At 37.9% G+C, this 22241-nt stretch overlaps 1 protein-coding gene across 2 annotated transcripts in view; it reads left to right on the top strand.

The window, feature by feature from the left end:
- The window catches only part of CDKAL1 (CDK5 regulatory subunit associated protein 1 like 1), an 858136-nt gene extending 837273 nt beyond the window's left edge, over positions 1 to 20863 (top strand). For both annotated transcript variants that reach the window (XM_063450500.1, XM_063450499.1), the window contains exon 16: positions 20312 to 20863. In XM_063450500.1, the coding sequence (XP_063306570.1) occupies positions 20312 to 20515 (204 nt within the window). In that variant the 3' untranslated portion in view covers positions 20516 to 20863. The remainder of the gene's footprint in view (positions 1 to 20311) is intronic.
- Positions 20864 to 22241: the final 1378 nt, after the last annotated feature.

Here is a 22241-nt window from a genome sequence, read left to right as displayed (position 1 = left end):
CAGCCCTAGGTAATATAAAAATAATGTTTTTATTGATGTGTTGTAATTATATGGATCTACTGGAGACTATGGGGATAGGCATCCATTTTAGGATGCTTATTGGATGTCCGACTATTTTACTAAAAATGTATATGGTTTGGTCTCCCCATGATTGTAAACTTGCTTTTCTGAAGATTGGATGTTATGCTTTGCCCCTCAATAACTTTTAGCTTGAACCATCTGGTGCTAAATATTTTTTTGTGCAATGCTGCAACATAATTTGGGTGCAAGGCAGATACGGGTTCTTCAGGTCCTGGTTCCCATTTGGGAAGTCTTCTGTCATGGTTGGTACATTTTAAAAGCTTTGGATCAATAATCTGGAACCAAGCATTGTTTATACAAACTTTTGAAACTTCACCATATCTTTCACTATTTACTATTTATTTAACCAACTATGTAGAAAAGTACACATAGATATTGGCGTAACCCCTTAAGGACACATGACATGTCTGACATGTCATGATTCCCTTTTATTCCAGAAGTTTGGTCCTTAAGGGGTTAAACCAATCAAATTCTGAGATATGTGCGTTTGTGATTATAAACAGCTTTATTGCTTTCAGAGCCATATTCTACTATTTTAGGTTATTTATCCAATGTAACTAAAACAGAATATATGATAACTTGCATAACAGACAAAAACTTAGAGGAACTAAATAACTTGCCCGTAAGTAAATCCCTGCTCGGGAACCTATGCCCCTTGCATATTAGACTGATCACACCCATAAGTCCAGAACCGAAATGCCAGCAAGTTTTTTATGTACGAGTGATTCAAGAACCCTGGACGGTTGTTTCAGCCTTTTTTGGGCTTCATCACTGAGGTGCAGCTGATACGTTTCTAGGCACAGTGGACATGGGGTCCACGTCTGGATTACCCTTTTAACTTGGGGAGAGCCTACGTTAACGCACCGCGACAAAAAGAAAGACCTGAACAGGGACTAACCAAAGGGCAAGCTACTGAGTTTTTATAAGCTTTTGCCTGTTCTCAGAGTTAGCATATTCTCAGTTTTTGTTGCAATGTATTTATCCAATGTCTCTTTTATCTCAAACACATGGAAAAATAAGTTAACTATGAAAAATTCAAATATGCATTCCCCTTACTCATCATCTTGTCAGGGTGACATTTTGATGCTCAGGATGTGCAAAAGGCTAGCTGAGAATGCTTTACAGCTTAATGCATTGTTGGAATATATAACTTTATCAATTTACACACTTATTGTGATGTAGAATTTTTTTTTTTAAAGAATTATGCACACTACACTACACTACACTACAACTTTGAAAAGAATGAGATCTCTTCTTAGATCCACCATCTATACCTAGTCTTCAAGGCAAAATGTCCCAATGGGCGTTACTGGCTAAAGAATGATAGACTATCAAAATATATGTACGAGTTGAATGTATTGTGACTAGAACAGCTCATTATTAATTTGTCTAACATTCAGTGGCTAACCAGTACCCTTTTTTTTTTTTCTAACCATACGAGGATGCTTTAGCTTCCTTTATACGTAGATTGACCCATCATAACATGGAACTGGTACCGATCTACAACCATAATCACTACACAATGCAGTGATCTAATGGTTCTTAATTATATTGTCATTATTTCACATCTCTTTAATGGAGGATATTACAATCTCTCATTTGATAATTATCAACCTACTAACAGTTGCTGATCAAGCAATCTCATGCTGTTTTTTTTTGACAGTTTATCATTATCCGATCAGTTAGAAAAAGCCATATACCTTGGATTAAATATTTAAATAAAAAAAACTCAAAAGTATCTTAAAATATTTTGCCAACATATAGCCAATACCCAGAAATATTTAGGTGTTTGTAAATGAGCACCACAAACACCTCTCCTGACTTGATGTTGTGTGCAAGTCACCTATTAGCATCATGAAAGTGACTACCCACTGTCTAAATATAAACAAAATTAAAAATAACTATTTATAGTATATATAGCCGCAATGAAAACATGGGTGTATATCTAAAAAACGGTTGTAAAACCTTGCAACACTTTTGTCTGCAACCTTTGCAAGTCCTCCTTTTCTAACCCAGTCCAGACTTATGTGGCTGTCCAATCACAGACTTCCCAATGCAGATCGATGAGAAGTCTTTGTAAGGTTGGTGCTCTGGGCAGTTGCTGCCTTTTGAGTTTAGCTCCATTGAGCTGTGCAACCAGGAAGTAACATGACCAGTTGTCGGACAGCCAAAAGGGTGTAACAATGTTAATTTATAAAAGTGCCAAATTGTATTGACATCTGCACTTTATGTGAAATGAAAAAGAGGACACACTCCAGACATAAAGCACTTCAGCAAACTAAAGTGCTTTAGGTATTTATGTGTAACCATCATCCTATAATGTAATAGAAAAGCCCACAAAGACACTAGGTATTTATTTTATTTCATAACTATCAGCCTACTGAACGGTATATGATATCTGTCTATTGAACAAAGATTATATACTAAATCACAAGTTAGGCCTGGCTTCAGCTTGATTGTTTTCTGTCATTCTTGGCGATTTCAGAAGTAAAATAGTCTTCGTATTTAGGATTGTGAAGGCTGTGCAAACTGTTTAGCCCTGTGCACTAGTAACTGATTGACATGCAAGGGAAAATTAATTTTTTTTTTTTTTTTTTTTAAAGAAAATCTATTAATTTTCTAGCAGTTCTCACTGTACAGATAGAATGTAATGCTGTCTTAAGTGACACCATGCACTTTAAATATGACAGGTGCACTTTAATTGGAAACATTTGACATATATCTATGAAATGTCCCCCTTTTTAATAGCGCATTGATGCATCATTCCCCTGTGTTATGTAAAAACATATTTAATAAATACAATTTTCTTTCCTGAGCCCTCCAAAATCTGATATTGTTGTTCTTTTGCTTTAGTTTGTTGTACTTGCATGCATTTGTGTTTTGATTTAAAGTTGCAGTCAAGGTAGTATTGTACAGAGCTATATGCTGATGCTTTAGAAATAAAATAAGTACAGGCAGTTGTTTCAAGTTAACAGATTTGTCTTCATGTTTATGAAAGACATATTCCAATTTAATTATTTATAAAAGAAAAAAAAAAATCTAAGTTCAGCCGCAGACTGATAATGTTCTCCTCTGCACATCTGTGATTATTTAAAAGTGATTATGGTGTATTGTTCCGTTAATGAGGTATTTGCCTTACTAGCACAATCATCCTCCCAATTTTTTTCCCAGCTCCAACCAAATGTTGTATTATGTTCATTATGAGCGCTTGTAATTCCCTTCTTTTTTTTTCTGATTTTTTTTTTTCCATGTTTCACTGCACCTATTATTATAAAATCTTCAGGTGTGTAATGTCTTGTAGAATAAACAATTGACTAATCATTCTGTCATCTGTAGTAGTTAGTGAAAATATATTTTATTTGCTACAATATTTAAAGGCACCCACTACATGCTAAAAGTGCAGGAAAGATTTTCAATAAATATATATTTTTATATATATATATATATATATGGAAAACAAGGGACTGGCTGCACTCACCTAAACATGCTTAAATGGGGTGCTGCTGGGGGCCTATATATATTACTATTATTATTTGTTTTTTGAGGGAGGATGTTAGGAGCCCGGTACTAACTAAGCAGAAAATTAAAATGCTACGCACTTGGGCATTTGGCCGTGAAAGTGGTTAGCAATTGCCCTTCCCAATTGACATTTGGACATCACTTATCAATAAAGGAGATCACCCCCAACCAGGCTAGCTTTTAGTAAAAGGAGTTCTGAAGGATTTTTCAGTAAGGCGATGCTATTAATGCATAAATGGAAACATAAGTCACCAGACCAACTGAATATACTGGTGAGTATATTCAGTCCCTGCTGAATTTTTGCAGTAAACACTGTCTTTTCAGATGAAAGGCAGTCTTTACATTACAGCCTAGATACACCTCCAGTGGCCACTATTCACATGGCTACTAGAGGTGATTCCTGGGGCAGTGGAGAAACTGAACTTAACTCATAGAGAGGCAATGATTCAATACTTCTCTATGAGAAGATGCTGATTGGCCAGAGCAGCATTTGGCTGTTTTCCCGACCCACCTCCTATGGGAAAGCATTGTGATTGCTCCTGATGATGTTGACAAAGGAGGCATAGCGGGGGCAGAGCCAGCACTAGCAAACTTGAATAAAGGTAAGGTTTCACTATATTTAGGTAGATAGTGTTTTTACACTATAGGGTCAGGAATACATAACATCTGTGCCCCCAAACAACCTGCCAGTGTAATTTTTCTGCCACCAGCATACCTGGGCCATCACTTTGCACACTGCAGCTCTGTGCCATCTCTCTGCCCTTAGCAACTCTGTGCTGTCTCTCTGCCCCACTATATCTAAGTGGATGATGGTGTGTATTTGTTGGGAGGGTGACGGTGTGTCTTTGTTTGGGGGGTGACTGTGTGTGGGGATTCAGTGTTTTAGTGACCAGCCTCCCGACACTGAAATACTAATTTCTTTCATTTTAAATAATCAATTCCCTGGTGGTCCAGTGGTCTCCCTCCTTGGTGGTCTGGTGGGGTAGCCATCCGACATGCTTTGCTGGGTGCAGAGCTGCAGACCATGTGGTAGAGATCTCCCAAAATTTCTACCACATGGTCTGCAACTCTGCACCTGCAGAGCTGCAGACCGAAGGCGCTAGCTGTCTCTGAGGACCCAACGGATCAGTCTGCCCTTTTAATGACCGCTTTGGCGTACTTGTTACATTTTAGAGCTAGCTGAATCCCACCGCTGTACCTATGCTGAATACAACTGAGTGATTCAGCTACTCCCATAAATGTGAGCCCTTTCTTGTCTTTTCCGATTTTCTTTTCTGTTCATGCTGTTGGAGACAAGTATAACAGAGAAATATCCATAAGGTGCGGATCATACAACCCTATGCCGGAATCTTGAGCTTAAGATGAAAGCGTTCCCATTGTGAGTGCATTTCATATTGTTTTAATACTCACCACATAGCGACAGTATTACACTACTGCATTTTTTTCTCTTTAATGACTGTACATCTACCGCTGAACATCACTACAAAAGTAGTATGTACATATCAATGTTTGTGGACCCAGGACATACTTGAAAATGAGAGAAATCTCAATGTATCTTTCCTGGTAAAATAGTTTATAAATAAATAAATATGTGGGGGTTATACCACTGTGTGCGATTTATACTGGAGCTGGTTCGTAAGCTCCTTAATATGCAAGTGGGCACATACACACTTGTATGTTCTCCACATATAAAGATACACTACACTATTGATTTTCCTCTCTATTCTCTTCAATGTTCCCAGCTGTGTAGGAAACCGCAGAAAATTTTGGACTGTGACTTTTTCAGATTTTTATTTGATTTAATCAGTCATATTTTGTTACTTGTATCATTAGGCATAGCCTGTTCTCTTTCGTTGTTTGTTTTAATTATACCTTTCTTTCATGTGCGTTAAATAATTTGAGAACTTTGCAGTTTTTTACATTTTTATTTTAGTTTTAGTTTTTTTAACTCCAGCTTGAGCCATTGAAGGCATTTGCATTTTCAAGATGTTTGGTTGCTATAAGAAAAACAAAAATCATAGTTCATTGCTAGAGCAATATCAGGACTTTGTTGACTAACACAGACAGCGATCTTAAAGTGGAGAAAATAGTCTGTGATCAGCAAATGCCGAAGCTGAGGTTTTGATGTGAATGTATTTCTTTCATGCACTATGGTTAAAGTGTTAGACAAGAGCATCACAAAGACTGGTGATCAATGAATAACTATATAAGAGCCCACCAAATGTATCTCTTCTGGCAGTCGGGAAGGGAGAATTATTCAGAAAAATAATCTGAAATGCATTTGATCATAGACTGAATGGTTTAATAATTTATAATATACCTTATTAGCAAAGCCTGGTGTTTATTTTGCTGCTGCCAAAACAAGATGAAAGGAGTCTGTCTCCCTTAGCTCTGAGATAGAAAATGTGGCATTCTGTCTCTCTCTAGCTTACTCTTTTCTATTCTTCCACAGATTAATCTGGGATTTCTATCCTGCTTATCTTTACATTTGTGTGATTTATGTTCCCCTATTTCCAGCAATTTAATTCATTAATGTCTCAGGTTTATTTTATCTCGTACAGGAGGCATATAAAGACGGCAAACCCTTTCATCTATCCCTGATGTACTAATGTGAACTCAAAATCACATCTGTGTGCGGGTTGTTTTTTTTTTGTTTTTTTTTTATTTTTATTTTAACATTTATTTATTTATTTGTGAAATCACCATTGAAGATGTGTTACCATTTGTGGATTCCTGTGCAGTACTTGTCATTTTTGACTACAACCTGCATTTGACCCCTTAGCTTGACTTAGTTAATTAGCACAGTTTGTCACTAAGTAGCCTATTAACATTTAATTAGTAATTATGTGATATGGTACATTTACTAATATATAATGGTAAGATATATTCCTGCAGTCTAGTAGACTGTAGTTGAGGATTACAAGGGCAGCCTTTGGTAGATGCATGTAATCAGGGCTGCCGCCAGAAATTTTGGGGCCACTGACACAGACCAAGGTCGGGGCCTGCCCCCGAGTCCGCCCATATGACCTGCCCCCAGATCCACCCAAAGGGCCCATCCTGAGTCACAAGGATGAAGTGTTTACGTACTGAATTTGGTGTGTGTGTATATTGTGGCTGTAGAATGTGTGTAGTGGATGCAAAGTGCATGAGTAAAGTGGATGCAGATTGTATGTTTGTATAGTGGATTTATGGTGTGTATATTTGTAACGGATCACCTGGCACCCCGACCGGGCACCTCCGTTAATGGATGCTCCTAGTGCTTCCTGAGGACTCCAAGCACTAATCACCGAATCCGAGAAACCTTTAAATTCTCCCAAGCGTATGAATGCTGTAGACCATTGAATAGGAACCATACGAATAGGCTTGTACTCCTAGCAGTCAACTGGAACAGCATACAATAAATCCTTCCCCCAATAATGAGACGACACATCACTTTGAGGGTAAAACAGGAACTCTGGACTGGCTCATCCAGCCTGGCTTTTATTTCCAACTCACACATACAGGCCACACCCAGGGGGAGGCATAAAAGAACCAATGACATAGATGTTACCTCCCACACATCCCCCTCCCCTTAGTGTGACACATAATCCCATTATGCATACAGTGTAAAATATACTTTTACACAACTTTCATAACTTTAAAACCATACATCACTTTCACATAAAAATACATTTCCACAATCAATCCATTCAGAGGAACAACATATTAAAAAATGGCATGAATCCGACCAGGGGTTCAAAAGTTACTAAAAGTATATTTTGTTCCTTTCTGGCTGGCAGAAAAACATCCCCACAATGCACCCTGGTTTCCTCCCTTCTGCCCTGGAGTTAATTGGAGAAGTAATCCAATTACCCAGGACTAAAGGCAGACTCCATTAACCACATGGTTGCAAAACGACATAAAACACTTTAAAATACATAAAGTCACATTTACACATAACACACAGACATTTCACCTATCCCCAGATAGCTGGGATCTGCACGCACAAAACTACCGAATAGCGCGCAGATCCTACTCACACAGTACAATTGCCATGGAGCTAACGTCTTTCCCATAGTCTTTCATTATATGAATAGGCTCCATGGTATGGCTATCTGGGGTATCACATTCCCATAAAGTCTGGTCCATAGTCCAAAGGCAAGAGGCGGGCAATCAGCCCCCTCCAAGGACACGTGGCGAGGTCGGTTTCGCCACAATATTGAATGCAGAGTTTGTGTAGTGCATGTAGTGTTTGTGTAGTGGATGTAGTGTGTGTATAGTGAATGCAGATTGTGTTTGTGTAGTGTGTGTATAGTGGATGTAGTGTGTGCACAGTGGATGTAGTGTGTGCACATAGTGAGTGAAGTGTGTTTGTGTAGTGGATGTAGTGTTTGTGTGTATAGTGAATGCAGAGTTTGTAATAAATGTAGAGTGTGCATTTGTGTGGTGGAATTAGTGTGTACATAGTGAGTGCAGATTGTGTTTGTAGTGTGTGTGTGTAGTGGATGCTGTTTTTCAAAATGTATTCCCCCTCCTTGCCTTTTACCTGTAGTCAGGGAGGGGGGGACACTGGATTCCCGTTGGCTCAACTGGGCTGGTTAGACCAGCAAAAATGGGCTCAGCATTCTGCATCTTCCCTCTCCGGGCTCTACTTCTGTAGCGAGCCTGAAATGCATTGCGTGCCACAGCAAGTGTTGTCACGCTTTACAGCTGCGGCTTGCGAAAGTGCCAGAGAGGGAGGTCAGTATATCCTGGACCCCTCTTGGAAGTCAGGAGAGCCTGCCGTATATATGCACATTGGAGGGCCCGGACACGCAGAGGATTACCAGTGCAGTCCGTGCCCCACAGGATCGCTGGGCCCATGGTCATGGTTGTCGATCCCTGATGGCGGCCCTCCATGTAATGGTTATGGTATTTTCCTCGACTCTGTATAGGTGACGCTTTGTTGGTCTATAATGTGTAAGTATAGTAGTGGTCTGTAAGATTGGAGGTATAGACATGATGGATATTGAGTGTAATACAAAGCAGAAAAAAAAATCATTCAGAGAGGCTACCACCTGCTTATTCGCAATATACCAGAGAACAGGAATACAAGTCTAATCACCAAGAATATATGGTACATCAATAGCTTGAACCAAAATTAGAAGTAGTTATGGTTCTAATCCTGACATTGTTGAGAACTATGTTTAAACCGAGTAATCTAAATTGTACAGTGAAACTGCCCCAGGTATAAAATAGCCTGGGCATTTTGTTATATATGGGATGCTCCATATAGCGAATCTCCTTTATCGTATACAACTATTGCTTCCAGTAAAAAGTTAAGATTTTTGCAGCATTTATTAATAAGAGACTTATAATTATTTATGGTAATATCCTTATAATGGAGCAATTAGGGTTGAAGTCGGAATAATAACATTGCCATTTCCTAGATTGTAAGGTCGTGGTCAGGGTTTTATGTTCATTTTGTATGTGTTCATTATTTGTCTGTATTCCCTATATTGTACTGAACTGCAGAATAATAATAACATAATAGGTGAATTGCCACCTTCTGAATCAACTCCCCAAAATGTAGGTATTTTGGAGCATCATCATAGGTGTGTAAACATCTCTAGTACAGTACCTAGCACATCAGATATGATGCAGATATGCAGGATTCATATAGACTCTAGAAAGCATTTTGAAAGTTGTTTCATGGTTCTTTAGATTACATTTTTATGCCATTGCTCCTGTGTTGGAGAGGGGCCTAATTTGTTTTCCCAATGTGAAGCGAAGTATGGTAGGATAGGTTCCAATAGGGAAATTATCATATTAATAAGCAAAAATAAATTATTCCTGAGCTATCAGAGCTTTTCAGAAACTGTCAATGCCATAGTAGATGAGACTTAGCTATTAGTCTAGCTTTCATCTGATGATCTCACCAACTCACGGACCAAGCTGAGGAGCCCCAGATGCCAGCATCTCCAGTTGTATTAGAAAGTCTTCTGTAAATATATGATCTGTCCTAATAGTATGTGCAGTCACCATATCTGAAAATAACACTTTTCATTTTTATCTGTTGAAATACATCACTAATTTTCTGAGTTGTGTGGCAACCGCTGATAAGATATTAAATGGGACAAGATATTCCTACTCATGAAGATATTTAAAATTAACTATTTCTCTAGCACATGACCGGTTTCTGGTACTGGATGACTTTTGTTGGAACTTAGGGATTCTTTGAAATGACTTCAAAAACAGATCTTCCGAAACTTAGATCAGACATAGTTTCACTTGTATTAATATCCATCTGACAACCTTATTCTAGGAAAATAGAAAATTTATGAAATGTTCTTTGAAGTGCATAGAGCAACTACCTGTGTGGTTTGAAACGGTTGAGAGAATCAACTGGCTTACTAAGCAAACTTCTTAGTACATTTGAACATTAAATAAAAATGATATCAAAACCTTGAAAACAGATGCCACTAGTGTAGCATTGTAGATGGATATTTCCTGGGAACACTTATGGTGAACATAGTCCCAACTCAAGTGGCCCAGTAGTCTTGTCGCTTATAATTTAGTGTAGTGGGAAGTGTCCTAGAAAAGGGCGAATGCAAATTAATTTGAAAGGAAGTGGTCTTGAAGAATGCTGATGTTTGAAGCTGGCAAACCTAGCTTGATGCTTGATCAGATTAGCATCATGCTAGGTTTAACTCCTCATATTGGCCAAACGAATAAAGCCAGAACTGGGCATGCTGTTCTTATCATACTTTGGATTTATTCCTTGTGATAGATACAGTATCATTCGGTAGAGGAATAGCCATATAAGGCTTAAGGTTACACTGTTAATTTCTTTTTTGTTAATTTTGTGATCTCTTTTCCCTGTATATTACCCAATCTTGAAGATATTTATATTTTTATTTAGAATACAGTCCTATATCCAGGTGGCATTTATCTAACATTTAGTGTGAGAGTAACTGCCTTCTTTTTTGTACAAGGGGCTAGACTTAATCTTAATTTTCAACTAAACCCAACCCATCACTTCGTGGGACGTATCTGAGCAGCGCACTGTGTATGCCAACACATTCAGCTCATTTTAAGTTAAAGGACCACTATAGGCACCAAGACCACTTAAGCTTAATGAAGTGGTCTGGGTGCCTGGTCCAGCTAGGTTTAACCCTTTTTGTTGTAAACATAGCAGTTTCAGAGAAGCTGCTATGTTTACCTATGGGTTAATCCAGCCTCTAGTGGCTGTCTCATTGAGAAGACGCCAGCGTCCATTGGAAAGCATTGAGAATGCTTTCCTATGGACTGGCTGAATGCGCGCGCGGCACTTGCCGGGCATGCACATTCAGCCGATGACGGAAGAAGAGGGAGGAGAATCCCCAGCGCCGAGGGAGCCCGGCGCTGGAAAAAAGATAAGGGATTAACCCCTTCCTCCCCCTTCAGTGCTACGGGAGTGGGACCCTGAGGGTGGGGGCACCCTCAGGGCACTATAGTGCCAGGAAAAAGAGTATGTTTTCCTGGCACTATAGTGGTCCTTTAACAAGACATTCCGTACTGATATATAGGTTAAATAGGAATAATACAATTTCCAAATAACACAGAGATAAAGATCTACATGGTAGGATGAGAGATCACATTTTCATTCTGTAGCTATAGACTTGATTTATGATGTCCTAATTAAACAGACAGTAGATAATTTATAGTAAACAACATGAGTGATAGAAAGAATGTAGCATGTTATTATTATTATTATTATTGCCATTTATATAGCGCCAACAGATTCCGTAGCGCTTAACAATATTATGAGAGGGGGATTTAACTATAAATAGGACAATTACAAAAAACTTACGGGAACAATAGGTTGAAGAGGACCCTGCTCAATCGAGCTTACATTCTATAGGAGGTGGGGTGTAAAACACATTAAGACAGGATGTGATAATTAAACAAATTTAAGGTTTAACATTTCAACTCCTTTCTATTCTTATTGACAGTCCTAGAAGTTACTCACTAATATCAGCATAGTCCATCACACAATTATCAGGGATGAATTTCTACTCACCAGGGATTAATTTTCACTTGCCTGTGGCTAGTGGGTAAATGGAAATTTTGACCCGTGATCTAGGAAAAAGGAAACAAAATATAACTGTCACAGGCTGCTACCGTTGATATTTATAAAAACAATATTTTAAAAAATGACTTTCTTTAACCCCTTAAGGACCAAAAAAACGCAAAAAAGTGTAGTCATAAACAAAAAGAAAAATGTGTGGCTTAACTACACGCCAACTACAAAAAAAAAGCAACCCGTAGTTTTAACCATGCATCAATTGAAAGAAACATAAAGCGGTTATGGAGAAAGAGGCATTCTAAAATGTAACTTTTATTAGTATAGGTTATTAAGTCTTTAATAGATTGTAATTTTCATTTCTTAAATGGAATACTTTAATTATGCATGTGTAAGAAAATGAATTTGGACCAATCACTACACTAAGGCTATTTTGCGATGCACATAGCTCATCTGGAGCACTATCTGTGGTTCTAGCTGACAGAGGGTACATACAGGTATTGAAAGATACCCGGGGTTCCTTGGTTCCAGCAGGGATTTTACCCCTGCTGGTACTTACCATCAACGAGCGTTAAAGCCCTGCACATGACGGCATATACCGTCATGTGGTCCTTACGTTGTTAAAGTTACAAGAAACCCTGATCTAAATAATCACAGCAGTAGATTACTAACAAGTGATCCTGAATAGATTCTCTAATTGTAAAATCTTTAGAACAAAAGAGGTACATTTTAAAGAGGAACCTTCAGTGCTACTACCCAAAACATACTGATTTTTATATTTATAGAAACAAGAGTTTTAAATTTTTTCAGTTTTATGATTGCGGAACAGCTACTAAATTGAGACGGTTACATTGGTAATTTGGTCCTCTCCAGCTGTTCTTGGGTTAGGCTATCCAACAACTGCAATAGGGATATTTATTGGCCAGGTGCCTTTTTTTTTCTTTAAAATGTTGGTTCTGCTTTCTATTTTAATAGCAATGTGTAGGGTGAGCTTTAATGGTTCCCTGCCATTAGAATAATTGGAGCAACATTCACAGACTCCTCTTTAGGAGCTGCAGGTCGATAAAAATAAATCAGTGGAGTCCTGGTGATCATTTGTTCGTCTCTAAACACTGTAGCAATTTGTCTTAATTCTATTCTGCTGCAAAAGGTAGCCCAATGCAAGTTTTCATTAGTAGAGTTAAATGGAAATACTTCAGTGTTGTGTTAGCGATTCGCACTGCGTGTTATCTCCAAAAAGCAAAAATGCGTTTTTAACATTTCAGAAATCACATGATTAAATTCTAGCTCCTGGGATTTTTATTCCCGGTATGGACAAATAAGTGTGTGAGGCTTAGGAGTCTCTGCTTTTCTGGATCCAGAGGTTAATTAACTCTAGCTCCTGAAGAGAACGTATCTGTTGCTGGTTATTAATTTCCTGTCCGCATTGGGATCTGTTTTTAATTACCTAGCCATGGAATGCTATCAAACAACCCTTGTGATGTCTGTAGATGTAAGCTTGTGTGAGTTTCCTCAAAGGCTTGTTGTCGAGTTTGTTGTTGTCGACATAGTATGCAAGATTTGTACCTGTTCTATAGGCTGTGTATATCAAATGAGTTATGATGACTGAAGAATTAATATATAATTCACATGTTCCCATATGTAATATCAATCTCTAGAAACTTGACCCCATCATAGCAGCATTAAATATATTTATGAAAGCATGCCAACTTTAATTGCATTCAATTTAAAAAAAGATTTTGCTTATAAATTTATACTAACTTATGTGGCTAACAATATATTTATTTGTATGAAATAAAACTGGGATTTAATCTATACATAGTTAACCAAGGTGCTAGTATATGTATAGAAGGAATCTGAATGACTATTTTAGCATTTTGACAATGAGTTTTACTGCTGGGTTGTCAGCATTAAAGGCTAGTAACGGGGAGGAGCCACCGAGTGAAACAATGGCAATCTGTCGGGTTCCTAGCCGTTGCCAGCATCTTTCCAACACTCAGAGTGGACCCTTTGCTTGTACCTTGTGTCTATAATGGCACATGGCAACAAACACTTTATTTTCTTCCTGCAACAATTTGGGCGTGACACACCCTGACTCTAATATCATCGATCCAGCACCAATATTATCATGAGGCAACCTGTCTTAGCTACTTTGCATTAATCTACCAAATTTAATAAAGTGGATCGATATGGCCTTGCCAGCTTTATAGACGATATTGGCACAATTATGGTGTTGTTTTGGTATTGCATGCCAATGATGTCCTCTGTGACAAACTACCCTGAAAACCCTGCGATTCCACTCTCTCTAGTAACTTTTCCTATATTCGGTGGTTCGATCTACCGAATGCAGGCCACCCTCTGGCTCATCATCAAAGTAACCACAAAGTTAAGTGCTCTCCCTTGGCGGCAGCCATCCGTATAACCGAAAGACATCTTGTCTCCCAAACATAGAGTGTCTGGAACTCCAATCCGGACACTCTAACTCGCGAACATCGGTAACTTTGTACAGTCGCCTGCTTCTATTCCCGGCAAGCCAGGAAAACTCTAGTCAATGGAAAGGTACGCACAAACTAGACTAACAATCGCTACCTATGAACCTGGGGATCCATTCAATATTTTATTTGTTTTGGGACTCCCGAAAGTAAATGACCGCTTCCACTTTTCATCATCTCCCAGACACAGAGACACCTTGGCATATTTTTCCTATACTTTTGCTGGAGACCCCATGCTGGGGGTCTGTGTATAAAAGTAGGCCATCTGGCCATGATACAACATTCCTGTTGTATCCTTCATCAAGTATGGTTATGCAAATGACAAAGCGTTTGATTTCTCACGACCTGGTTGGATTTCGGGAAAGTACGAATGAACTTACTATACCAACGGGCTATAATCACACAACCTTCTAGGAGTTCGGGAGAGAACGAACGTACTATACAAAGTACAAGGGGTTTGTTACATCCTGGCGTCACCTTAACGATGTCAGATGCTAGAACTATTTAAATTCAGTGCACCAAGGGTTCTCTGCCATATCATTGTCTCTAGAAGCTGGAGAGTGTATTTATACTGTTTGCTCATTTTGCAATTTGACCTTGTCTTGTTTGTCAGGCTGTGTTAATCTCTTCTATTCTGACCTTTGCTTGTTTTACTGTCTGGTTATCTGCATCTCTTGACCTCGGCCTGTCCTTGACTATTCTCATTTTTACCTATAATGTTATGCCCTGCTGCCTCTAAGGATCAGTAATATGTTTATTTTCCTTGTGTGTTGGGGCCCCCTTACTTATCCAGACACAACCTCTTCAAGTAACACTCTGGGCCTCAAAGCTACATTATCTCAGTGAAGTTGCTGTGGTACCAGGAGGATAGATACCATCTTACCGTAAGAAATAAAACAGTTTATGAACAGCTTAACCAGAAACTTGAGAAGACTGCACCTGCCAGATATGCCTATCTCCTTCCACTGATGGTCTGAGGCTTCAGTAAGGAACCGCAGACTGACTGACTCAGCCTATCATTAGGATTATGTGCAAATCGTTATGTATAAAGAGTATTCCAGGGAAAAGTTCTAGAAGATGAGCAATCACCCTGGAAACTAAATGTCCCTACCAATTGCTCCACTATTAGAACATTTCCTCTTTAGGTAAAACCTTCATTGTCTTTAAGTCAAAGTGGCTTTTTTATTTTAATTTTTTTGGTTATTTTCTTGTAATTTTCTGATCTTTACGTTTGTTGAGCTTAATATACGTAGACATACCTTGGAAAAATTAAATACAATCTAGTGTACAAAGTAAGAATACACAGATGGGTCAGCGCTAGATAACAGCAAAGTTAATAATAAGGCAGCAACCCTGTAAAAGGGGATCCCTCTCAACCCTTTAGGAAAGTACAAAAGTAAAAGACAGATAAGGGCTGCGCCACATGCAATAAAATAAAGTAAAATATAATATAATAAAAGAGTAAATAAAATGAAATAAAAGTAAATACTGTGAGTCTTATTCCAGATGTGCAAATTGTCACATATAAGATAGTCTCTTATTCAGCTGTTCAAGGTTCAACTGTGGTTCTTTATATGTAGGGGGTCTTGTTGTCTTGGGTCTCCTTATGTGGGTGAGAAGAAACACAGAGAAACCTAATAGTGCAGTAAGCCAGGGCTAAATAGGCCTGTTATTAAATAATAGTATTGCACTCACATTTCAGAGAGATATCGCCAGCTCTAGTTTGAATCGCCTATAGTGGTATAATCTCCATTATTTAGGATATGGTGGTGGTGGGTCTTGACTGGTAGTTGTCTGGATGCTCAAAGACAGAAAAAAAAAAAGCCACCGATAGTGCTCTCAGTAAGACAGAGGTAATTATATGAATATAAAAGTTCTACTTACAGACATAGAGCAGGCTCACTGGTCTGTGGTGCCAGCGTTGTTGGTATAATCCCCACCTATGGATGTACGTGGGAGTAGTAGTAGATGAATAAAAGTGAAAAATAAATAAAATTAAATAATTGTTTTATGTTTAAAAAGCCAGGGAGAATATATGAGTAAAAGGTATTGGTACAATAAACATTTTGTAAAACCAAAGTCCTTTATTAAATTAGATTTAAAAAAAAGTTAAATATCCATAACGCGTTTCATCAACAGACTTTTTGAATCTAGTGTACAGTATTGTTTTGAAAAGGATGGGGGTTTGTTTTATTAGCTGACTTGGATATTGTGCTGAGCCTGTTGGAATGGAGTCATTTATTGAAGATTTATGTAAATCTGATTTGTCTTTTAATCTTTGGATCTTATCTATGTGAGACGAGAGTTGCATTCACAAACGTGTATGAAGCTGTCAAAAATGGTTTTAGGAGAATTGGCGCTAATTTTAAGCTGACGCAAAAATATGCAATTTTGTGAAGTGAAACAAATGACAAACATTCCTATTTAAGATACAATATAACAAAATTGTGTCTCCCGCTCTAGACTTGTGGTTCTGGGATACTGTTCTCTGTAACCACAACTTAATTCTTCTTTGTTGCGCTGTAGCTTGGTTGTTGAGACTTTATAAGTGATTCATATTCATATCTTGTACCATCATCTTGGCAATATTGTCTATATAATTCTGTTTAAATATTTAGTTTCTTCTTGACCTGAATAAAAGATTAGCGCCAAGATTTTCTCTTGGAAGTAAAATATTATAATCTGTTTAAATATACTATATAATACCTAGTTTAATATTTTTATTTCTAGTGGTTCTGTCAACAGACATGTCCTGTCCATATATCATTATGATATTGTCCATGGATTTATGATTTTATCTAACCATGCTATATAAAAATAACTCCTAATGAGTAATGACCTATTAAGGATAAAGCCATTTTCTTCTATGGCCATCTTGGAAGAGTTTCCCCACATATATTATACAAACTCATTTTTTTTCATATCTCAGAAACTTGCCAGCATCTATCTCCTGAGTTAAGTTAATCTCACACACTTTACATACAGAAACCACCACCCTCAATGTCATATTTATCATATTTCCCCAAGTTTATAAACCGAGAAGCGCCCGATAAATTTTGCCTTATTGTTTGTGCAATACATAGAGGAAGGCAATCCTAACACGTCCACAGTACCAGTTTCTCCCAGCACGCTACTTAATCACATGCATGCAGTGGTTATGGTGCATAAGATGTCCCTTTTTTAAAAACGCTTTCAGAGAAAAAGAAAACTGTATGCAACTGTGTCCACTGTTTTTTGTTTTTTTTACAGCATACACGTCCCAGATAGGTTGTCACAACAACTCATAGCATGTTTTCAGTATAGGGGGGAAGGGGGTGTTAAGTCAAAGCCAAGATACCATAAACGCTTCCTGAATTAGCATTTACTTTGTTAATGGAGTTCTGTCATTTTTGCAAAGTCCAATAATCCCCCACCTGTTTAACCCTGATTCTAAATCACACTGTGCATTCATTTCTTAGTGGCAATTAGCTCAGTCTGTTCATTTCTTGCCTTTGATATTCTATTCCTTCAACATGCTAATAACTGTTTACCTCATAGAAATGCTGCATCTGTGTGTGCTGATGAAGACAGACAGTGCTGAGTGTTTTTGTCTGTAGATTTAGATGTAGTGTCTGTGTCATGCTGTTCGGAGTAGAAACTCACAGTTTTGCTTTGGCCTTGCACTGGAAATTAATTTTCTTTCAGATTTGATTCAATCAAGGACCAATGTTCATTATGTTTGGAGAGTAGAAGAGTGAAATTATACTTAAATGCTGTTCAACTGCCTCCAGAAAGGCTATTATGGGAAGCTTACTAAGAGCATCACATCATTTCATGCATTATATATTCAGGATTTAGTGTCTCTTACTTTTGAGTTTAGTTCTGTTGTGTAAGCAGAGTGATGCATAATTGTCTTTTATGTATAAAATAAATTGTTCTTGGAAGCCATCCTTGCTTACACAATACCAAAAAAACATGACTTTTTAAGTTATTTTATTCATCATTTCTCAGTTTTGTTTGTAGTCATAATTAAGGACAATGTAAGGACCGGGATCCAGGTTTAATAATAAATTCAATAGCATCCGTAAAAGGTACAAACTGACTTGTTTGGTAGCCAAGTTGTATAGGCCTTGGGGTTCTCTCTTTCAGAGGTCAAGCAATGACATTAATGCAACCAACCTAGCATTGTATTAACCCACTAGTTTAGCAGGCTGTCATTCTGTATAAGAGAGAGCCATCCAGGGTTATGTACATACCACATGATATGCATCACATGTTGATTAATAATAAAGTATTTAAGCAGGAAAGGTACATTCAGATTACTCTGGGAATGTTACCTTAGCCCAACATTCAGGGGTTGCTTACTATACTATGTTCCACCAAGTTTTCCTCTACAGAATCTTTTAGCTAAACATGTTTTGGGGATTTTATACATGGTTTACTTTTCTACTTCGCCTGTTTATCCAGCATATCCTGCCTGTAAAGTGAAGAAGGAAGGGTGTCCCCTGGAGAAAGACCAGTGTGATATTTATGTAAGCTGGTATTCTAATGCTCTGTCCTTGTGAGTGGGCATTTATTAGCTATCATCTAGTGTGTATCATATGCTATCCTTTATATGCTACACTATGATGGTTTCTGGGCTATATCTTTGTGTTTTCTATTAGGGACAGATGGTGTATTATTGGCTCTAAATCATGTGAGTTTGATCATTTTCATAGATTTGCCACCTTCTGTTGAGATATAATAACTATATTAGACTTTTTATGCATTTATTTTTAAGCCAGTGCATATATCAATTTGGCTATATATCCTTCAGTTTTTTTGTTTTATTCCGTAATGTTTGGTATTAATTTAAAGAGATTTGACTTATTTTGTTGTTTTCCACAAAAAAATATATATAGTTTTTTGTACCTATCCTGATCATAAGGATCAGTGTTTTGTATGCTCTAATGCTCAATGCTGAAGTTGCAAAAGTTTCACAGAACCTTTCAGAGGACAGTATTGGCACTTAATGCCAAGTGTTGTGGATGCCATGTTCCCCTCATTTTAACTGTGCAGTGTAAAATGTTGCAGTCTAAAACTTCCACTAGAGGTTTAAATGCCTCTAGTGTCTGTTACTCAGACAGCCACTAGAGGTGCTTTTTTCTTAATAGCCAAGTAAAACTCCACTATTTCAATCAGATGATCTGAGAGAGACCATCGTATTGGCACAGTGCGGCATTTCTCCTGTGGGAAAGCGCTGGATTGGCCAATGTCATCAAGATTAATGAGAGTACCAAATATATCCTAGGCTCAGTGAGTTGAGTGCCTGTAATATTAAGTCAAATTGTGACTCTTTATGTCAGTTGCCAAATGATTAACTAATCATGTTACACATTTAATTAGTTAGCACACCATGTGCACAGGATTGTTTGATCAGGCATTGTTTGAAAAGTTCATTACTTTTTTTTTTTTTTTTAATTAAGTAGTTTTGTTGTACTCTCCCTATCCAGACTGAGCCTCTTTATAATTTCCCAGCTAAAACACATTGTAAATATGCTTGGCGCTTTATATATAAAATTTTTGTTGGCTTTGTAATAATTTCAGAGTGGCATTTATTTATGCCCTAGTCATTCAAATGATTCTTTCCATTTAGGGTCATATATTATATCTACAATGTAATCACTGTAATGATTTGGAGAAGCCCAAAGGATTGTGATATGCGAAGATGCACTAAGAACACATTCACCAGCACTAAAACCTTAATAACATTTGAAAGCATCTGAAAAATGATTTACTTATAATTAACAACACTAATGAACCTCTTCTACTTCCACCAGCAGATTAGTCTTTAGAGATATGTTCAACCAGAGCGCAAGATTAAAACCATTGTGGTAATATTTCAGTAGCATGATAGAATAGATATTGTTTCTAATGAAATATTTCTTGGTAATGAATGTGTTTATTGGAATGAAGTTTACATTATTCTTTAATAACTGAACAGTGTATTGTAACATAGGATTTTCATTGTTTTCTTGTTCAGTAAAAAAATATCTCGAGGAATACGTCATTCAAAGATGCTTCTTGCTCGGCTAAGATGAACAGAAAATACTGTGTGTGCTGGAAAATGTAGCTTAATGAATGGTGAAAACAAGCAAGCAAAGTGATTTGAGAATCGATTTATAGTTTCCATAGTCATGCCAATGTGTTGTAAATCTATTTCTAACTTTTCCTGCAGGATTTCAAAGAACAATTAAGGAATGGCTCAAATTCACTACCCGAAACCTCTGCTGGTGCCGAGAACTCCCTGCCGAAGACAAGTGGACAGACTGGAGACAAACTGAAGTTTCTTTATTTTATCATTGCATTGTTTGTAGCTTTTTTTGCCTTTTTTATGGGCAAGAATATTTTAGGATACAAAAGCAATATTCTGAATATGTAAAATGATTTTCGGTCTTTGTAGTGATTTTTTTGCTTTGTTTTATTTTGCAGTGTTTTAAATCTTGTACAATTTATTGACCTTCCACTCTCTGTTTTAAACCAGAGTTCAATATGTACAGCCGCTCATAAAAACAGCCCGAGATTGTGTGAACCTATTCTGACTGTATGAAATCTGCAAAGTTACATTCATTTATGCATATACTGTTCTTCTGGTTTTTGTTTTTTTACGATTATGCAAAAATTTAAAACTAAAATCACTGAAACCTTGCCTTCATTTTAAATGTTCAGACAAGTAAACTGTTTGAATTGAATTAAAGACAAAACATGAAATAAAGTGTTTGGTATTGTCCGTGTCCGGAGCTGCTAAAGGTATATTTGTATAAGTACTTGTTCTTACTGTCGTGTTTTCTAACTTTTATAAAAGTTGTGCTGGCTTAGTATGAGTAAACAGTGAGATACCACTCTAACTGCACTATTCTTTTTCTGCACTCTACTGATGGTCTTTGTAATCAGTGACACATTGTGTCAGACGAAAATGTTATTACCCATCTCCTTGAGTCATTGACAGAAATGGCATATGAATATGGGTGAGAGACACCGGAAGCACCACGGTCACTCCTAGATCACAAGAAACTGTTTTACAAGCCGTCTCTTTTGGGATTTAGGAACCAATAATCCACAACCACTTGCTACCACAATAGTCATTTGACTGCTTTCTATTACTCTTTATACTAGCCACGTATCTAACCTGTTGCAGTAATCATGGATATAATTAATAATGCAATGTCTTATACAGTGATCCACGTTGTCAAAAATCATGACTCTGGGGCATAACACTGAATACAAATACAGATCTATAAAATCCATCCTTCTATAATATACAGGCAAGAAAATAAGTAGTCTTCCTTGTGTTTAATGTATAAACTACATTTGATTTCCATAGCAGATTGTAGGTATTTCTTTTTAATTCAGTAAGTTTAAATTCTGTTAAAAATCTGACTACACTGTGGTTTAAGAATCAAAAACAATGATACTGGTGCAAAGTGAAAATGTTTTGACTTTAATGTGCGAGTTTACTAGTCAGTGGCGTACTAAGGGGGTGCCGGGAGGGCGATCTGCCCTGGGTGCCATTATGTAGAGGGGTGCTACCAGGGCTTGCCAGGCTTGGGGTTCTGTGAGCTGTGTGGCTGCACAGGTTGCCATAGCAGCAGGGGCGCCGAGCAGCCGACACAGCTCAAACACGCAGGTGCTAGGAGCAGGAGACCTGCACGGAGAGTTGGGGGCGGAGCCAAGTCAGATGTGTGGTTCAGAAATAAAGGCAGCCTCTTACTGCTGCACACAGAGGGGAAGCAGGAAGCAGGAAGGAGTCCCTGTTTCCCAAATTCCAACACACCAGGGACTGAATCCACTCCTCCTCCAGCCCAAGCTGATTGTAAGTGAGAGAGAGTGTGTGCTGTGTGTAACTGTGATTGTGACGGTCTTTGACTCTGTGTGCTACTGTCTGCCTGTGATTGTATGTGTGACTGTCTGCCTGTAATGATGTTACTGTGTGTGGATCTGACTGTGTCTGATGGTCTTCGCCGTGCAGTAAGCCGGCAAACGGGATATGATGTAATCGTCAATGGCAGCACATTACCCCATCGCCTAATGAAAGGTTTTAGTGCTCCCCCACCCGGTTTTGACTTTGGTATCTTATGTGGCCCCCCTTATATATTGTTCCTAGAGTC

Source organism: Pelobates fuscus, chromosome 4 (assembly GCF_036172605.1).
Source record: "Pelobates fuscus isolate aPelFus1 chromosome 4, aPelFus1.pri, whole genome shotgun sequence".
Taxonomy (NCBI): domain Eukaryota; kingdom Metazoa; phylum Chordata; class Amphibia; order Anura; family Pelobatidae; genus Pelobates; species Pelobates fuscus.
Note: the sequence above shows the minus strand (reverse complement) of the source record. Positions and strands in the feature narration are given on the sequence as shown.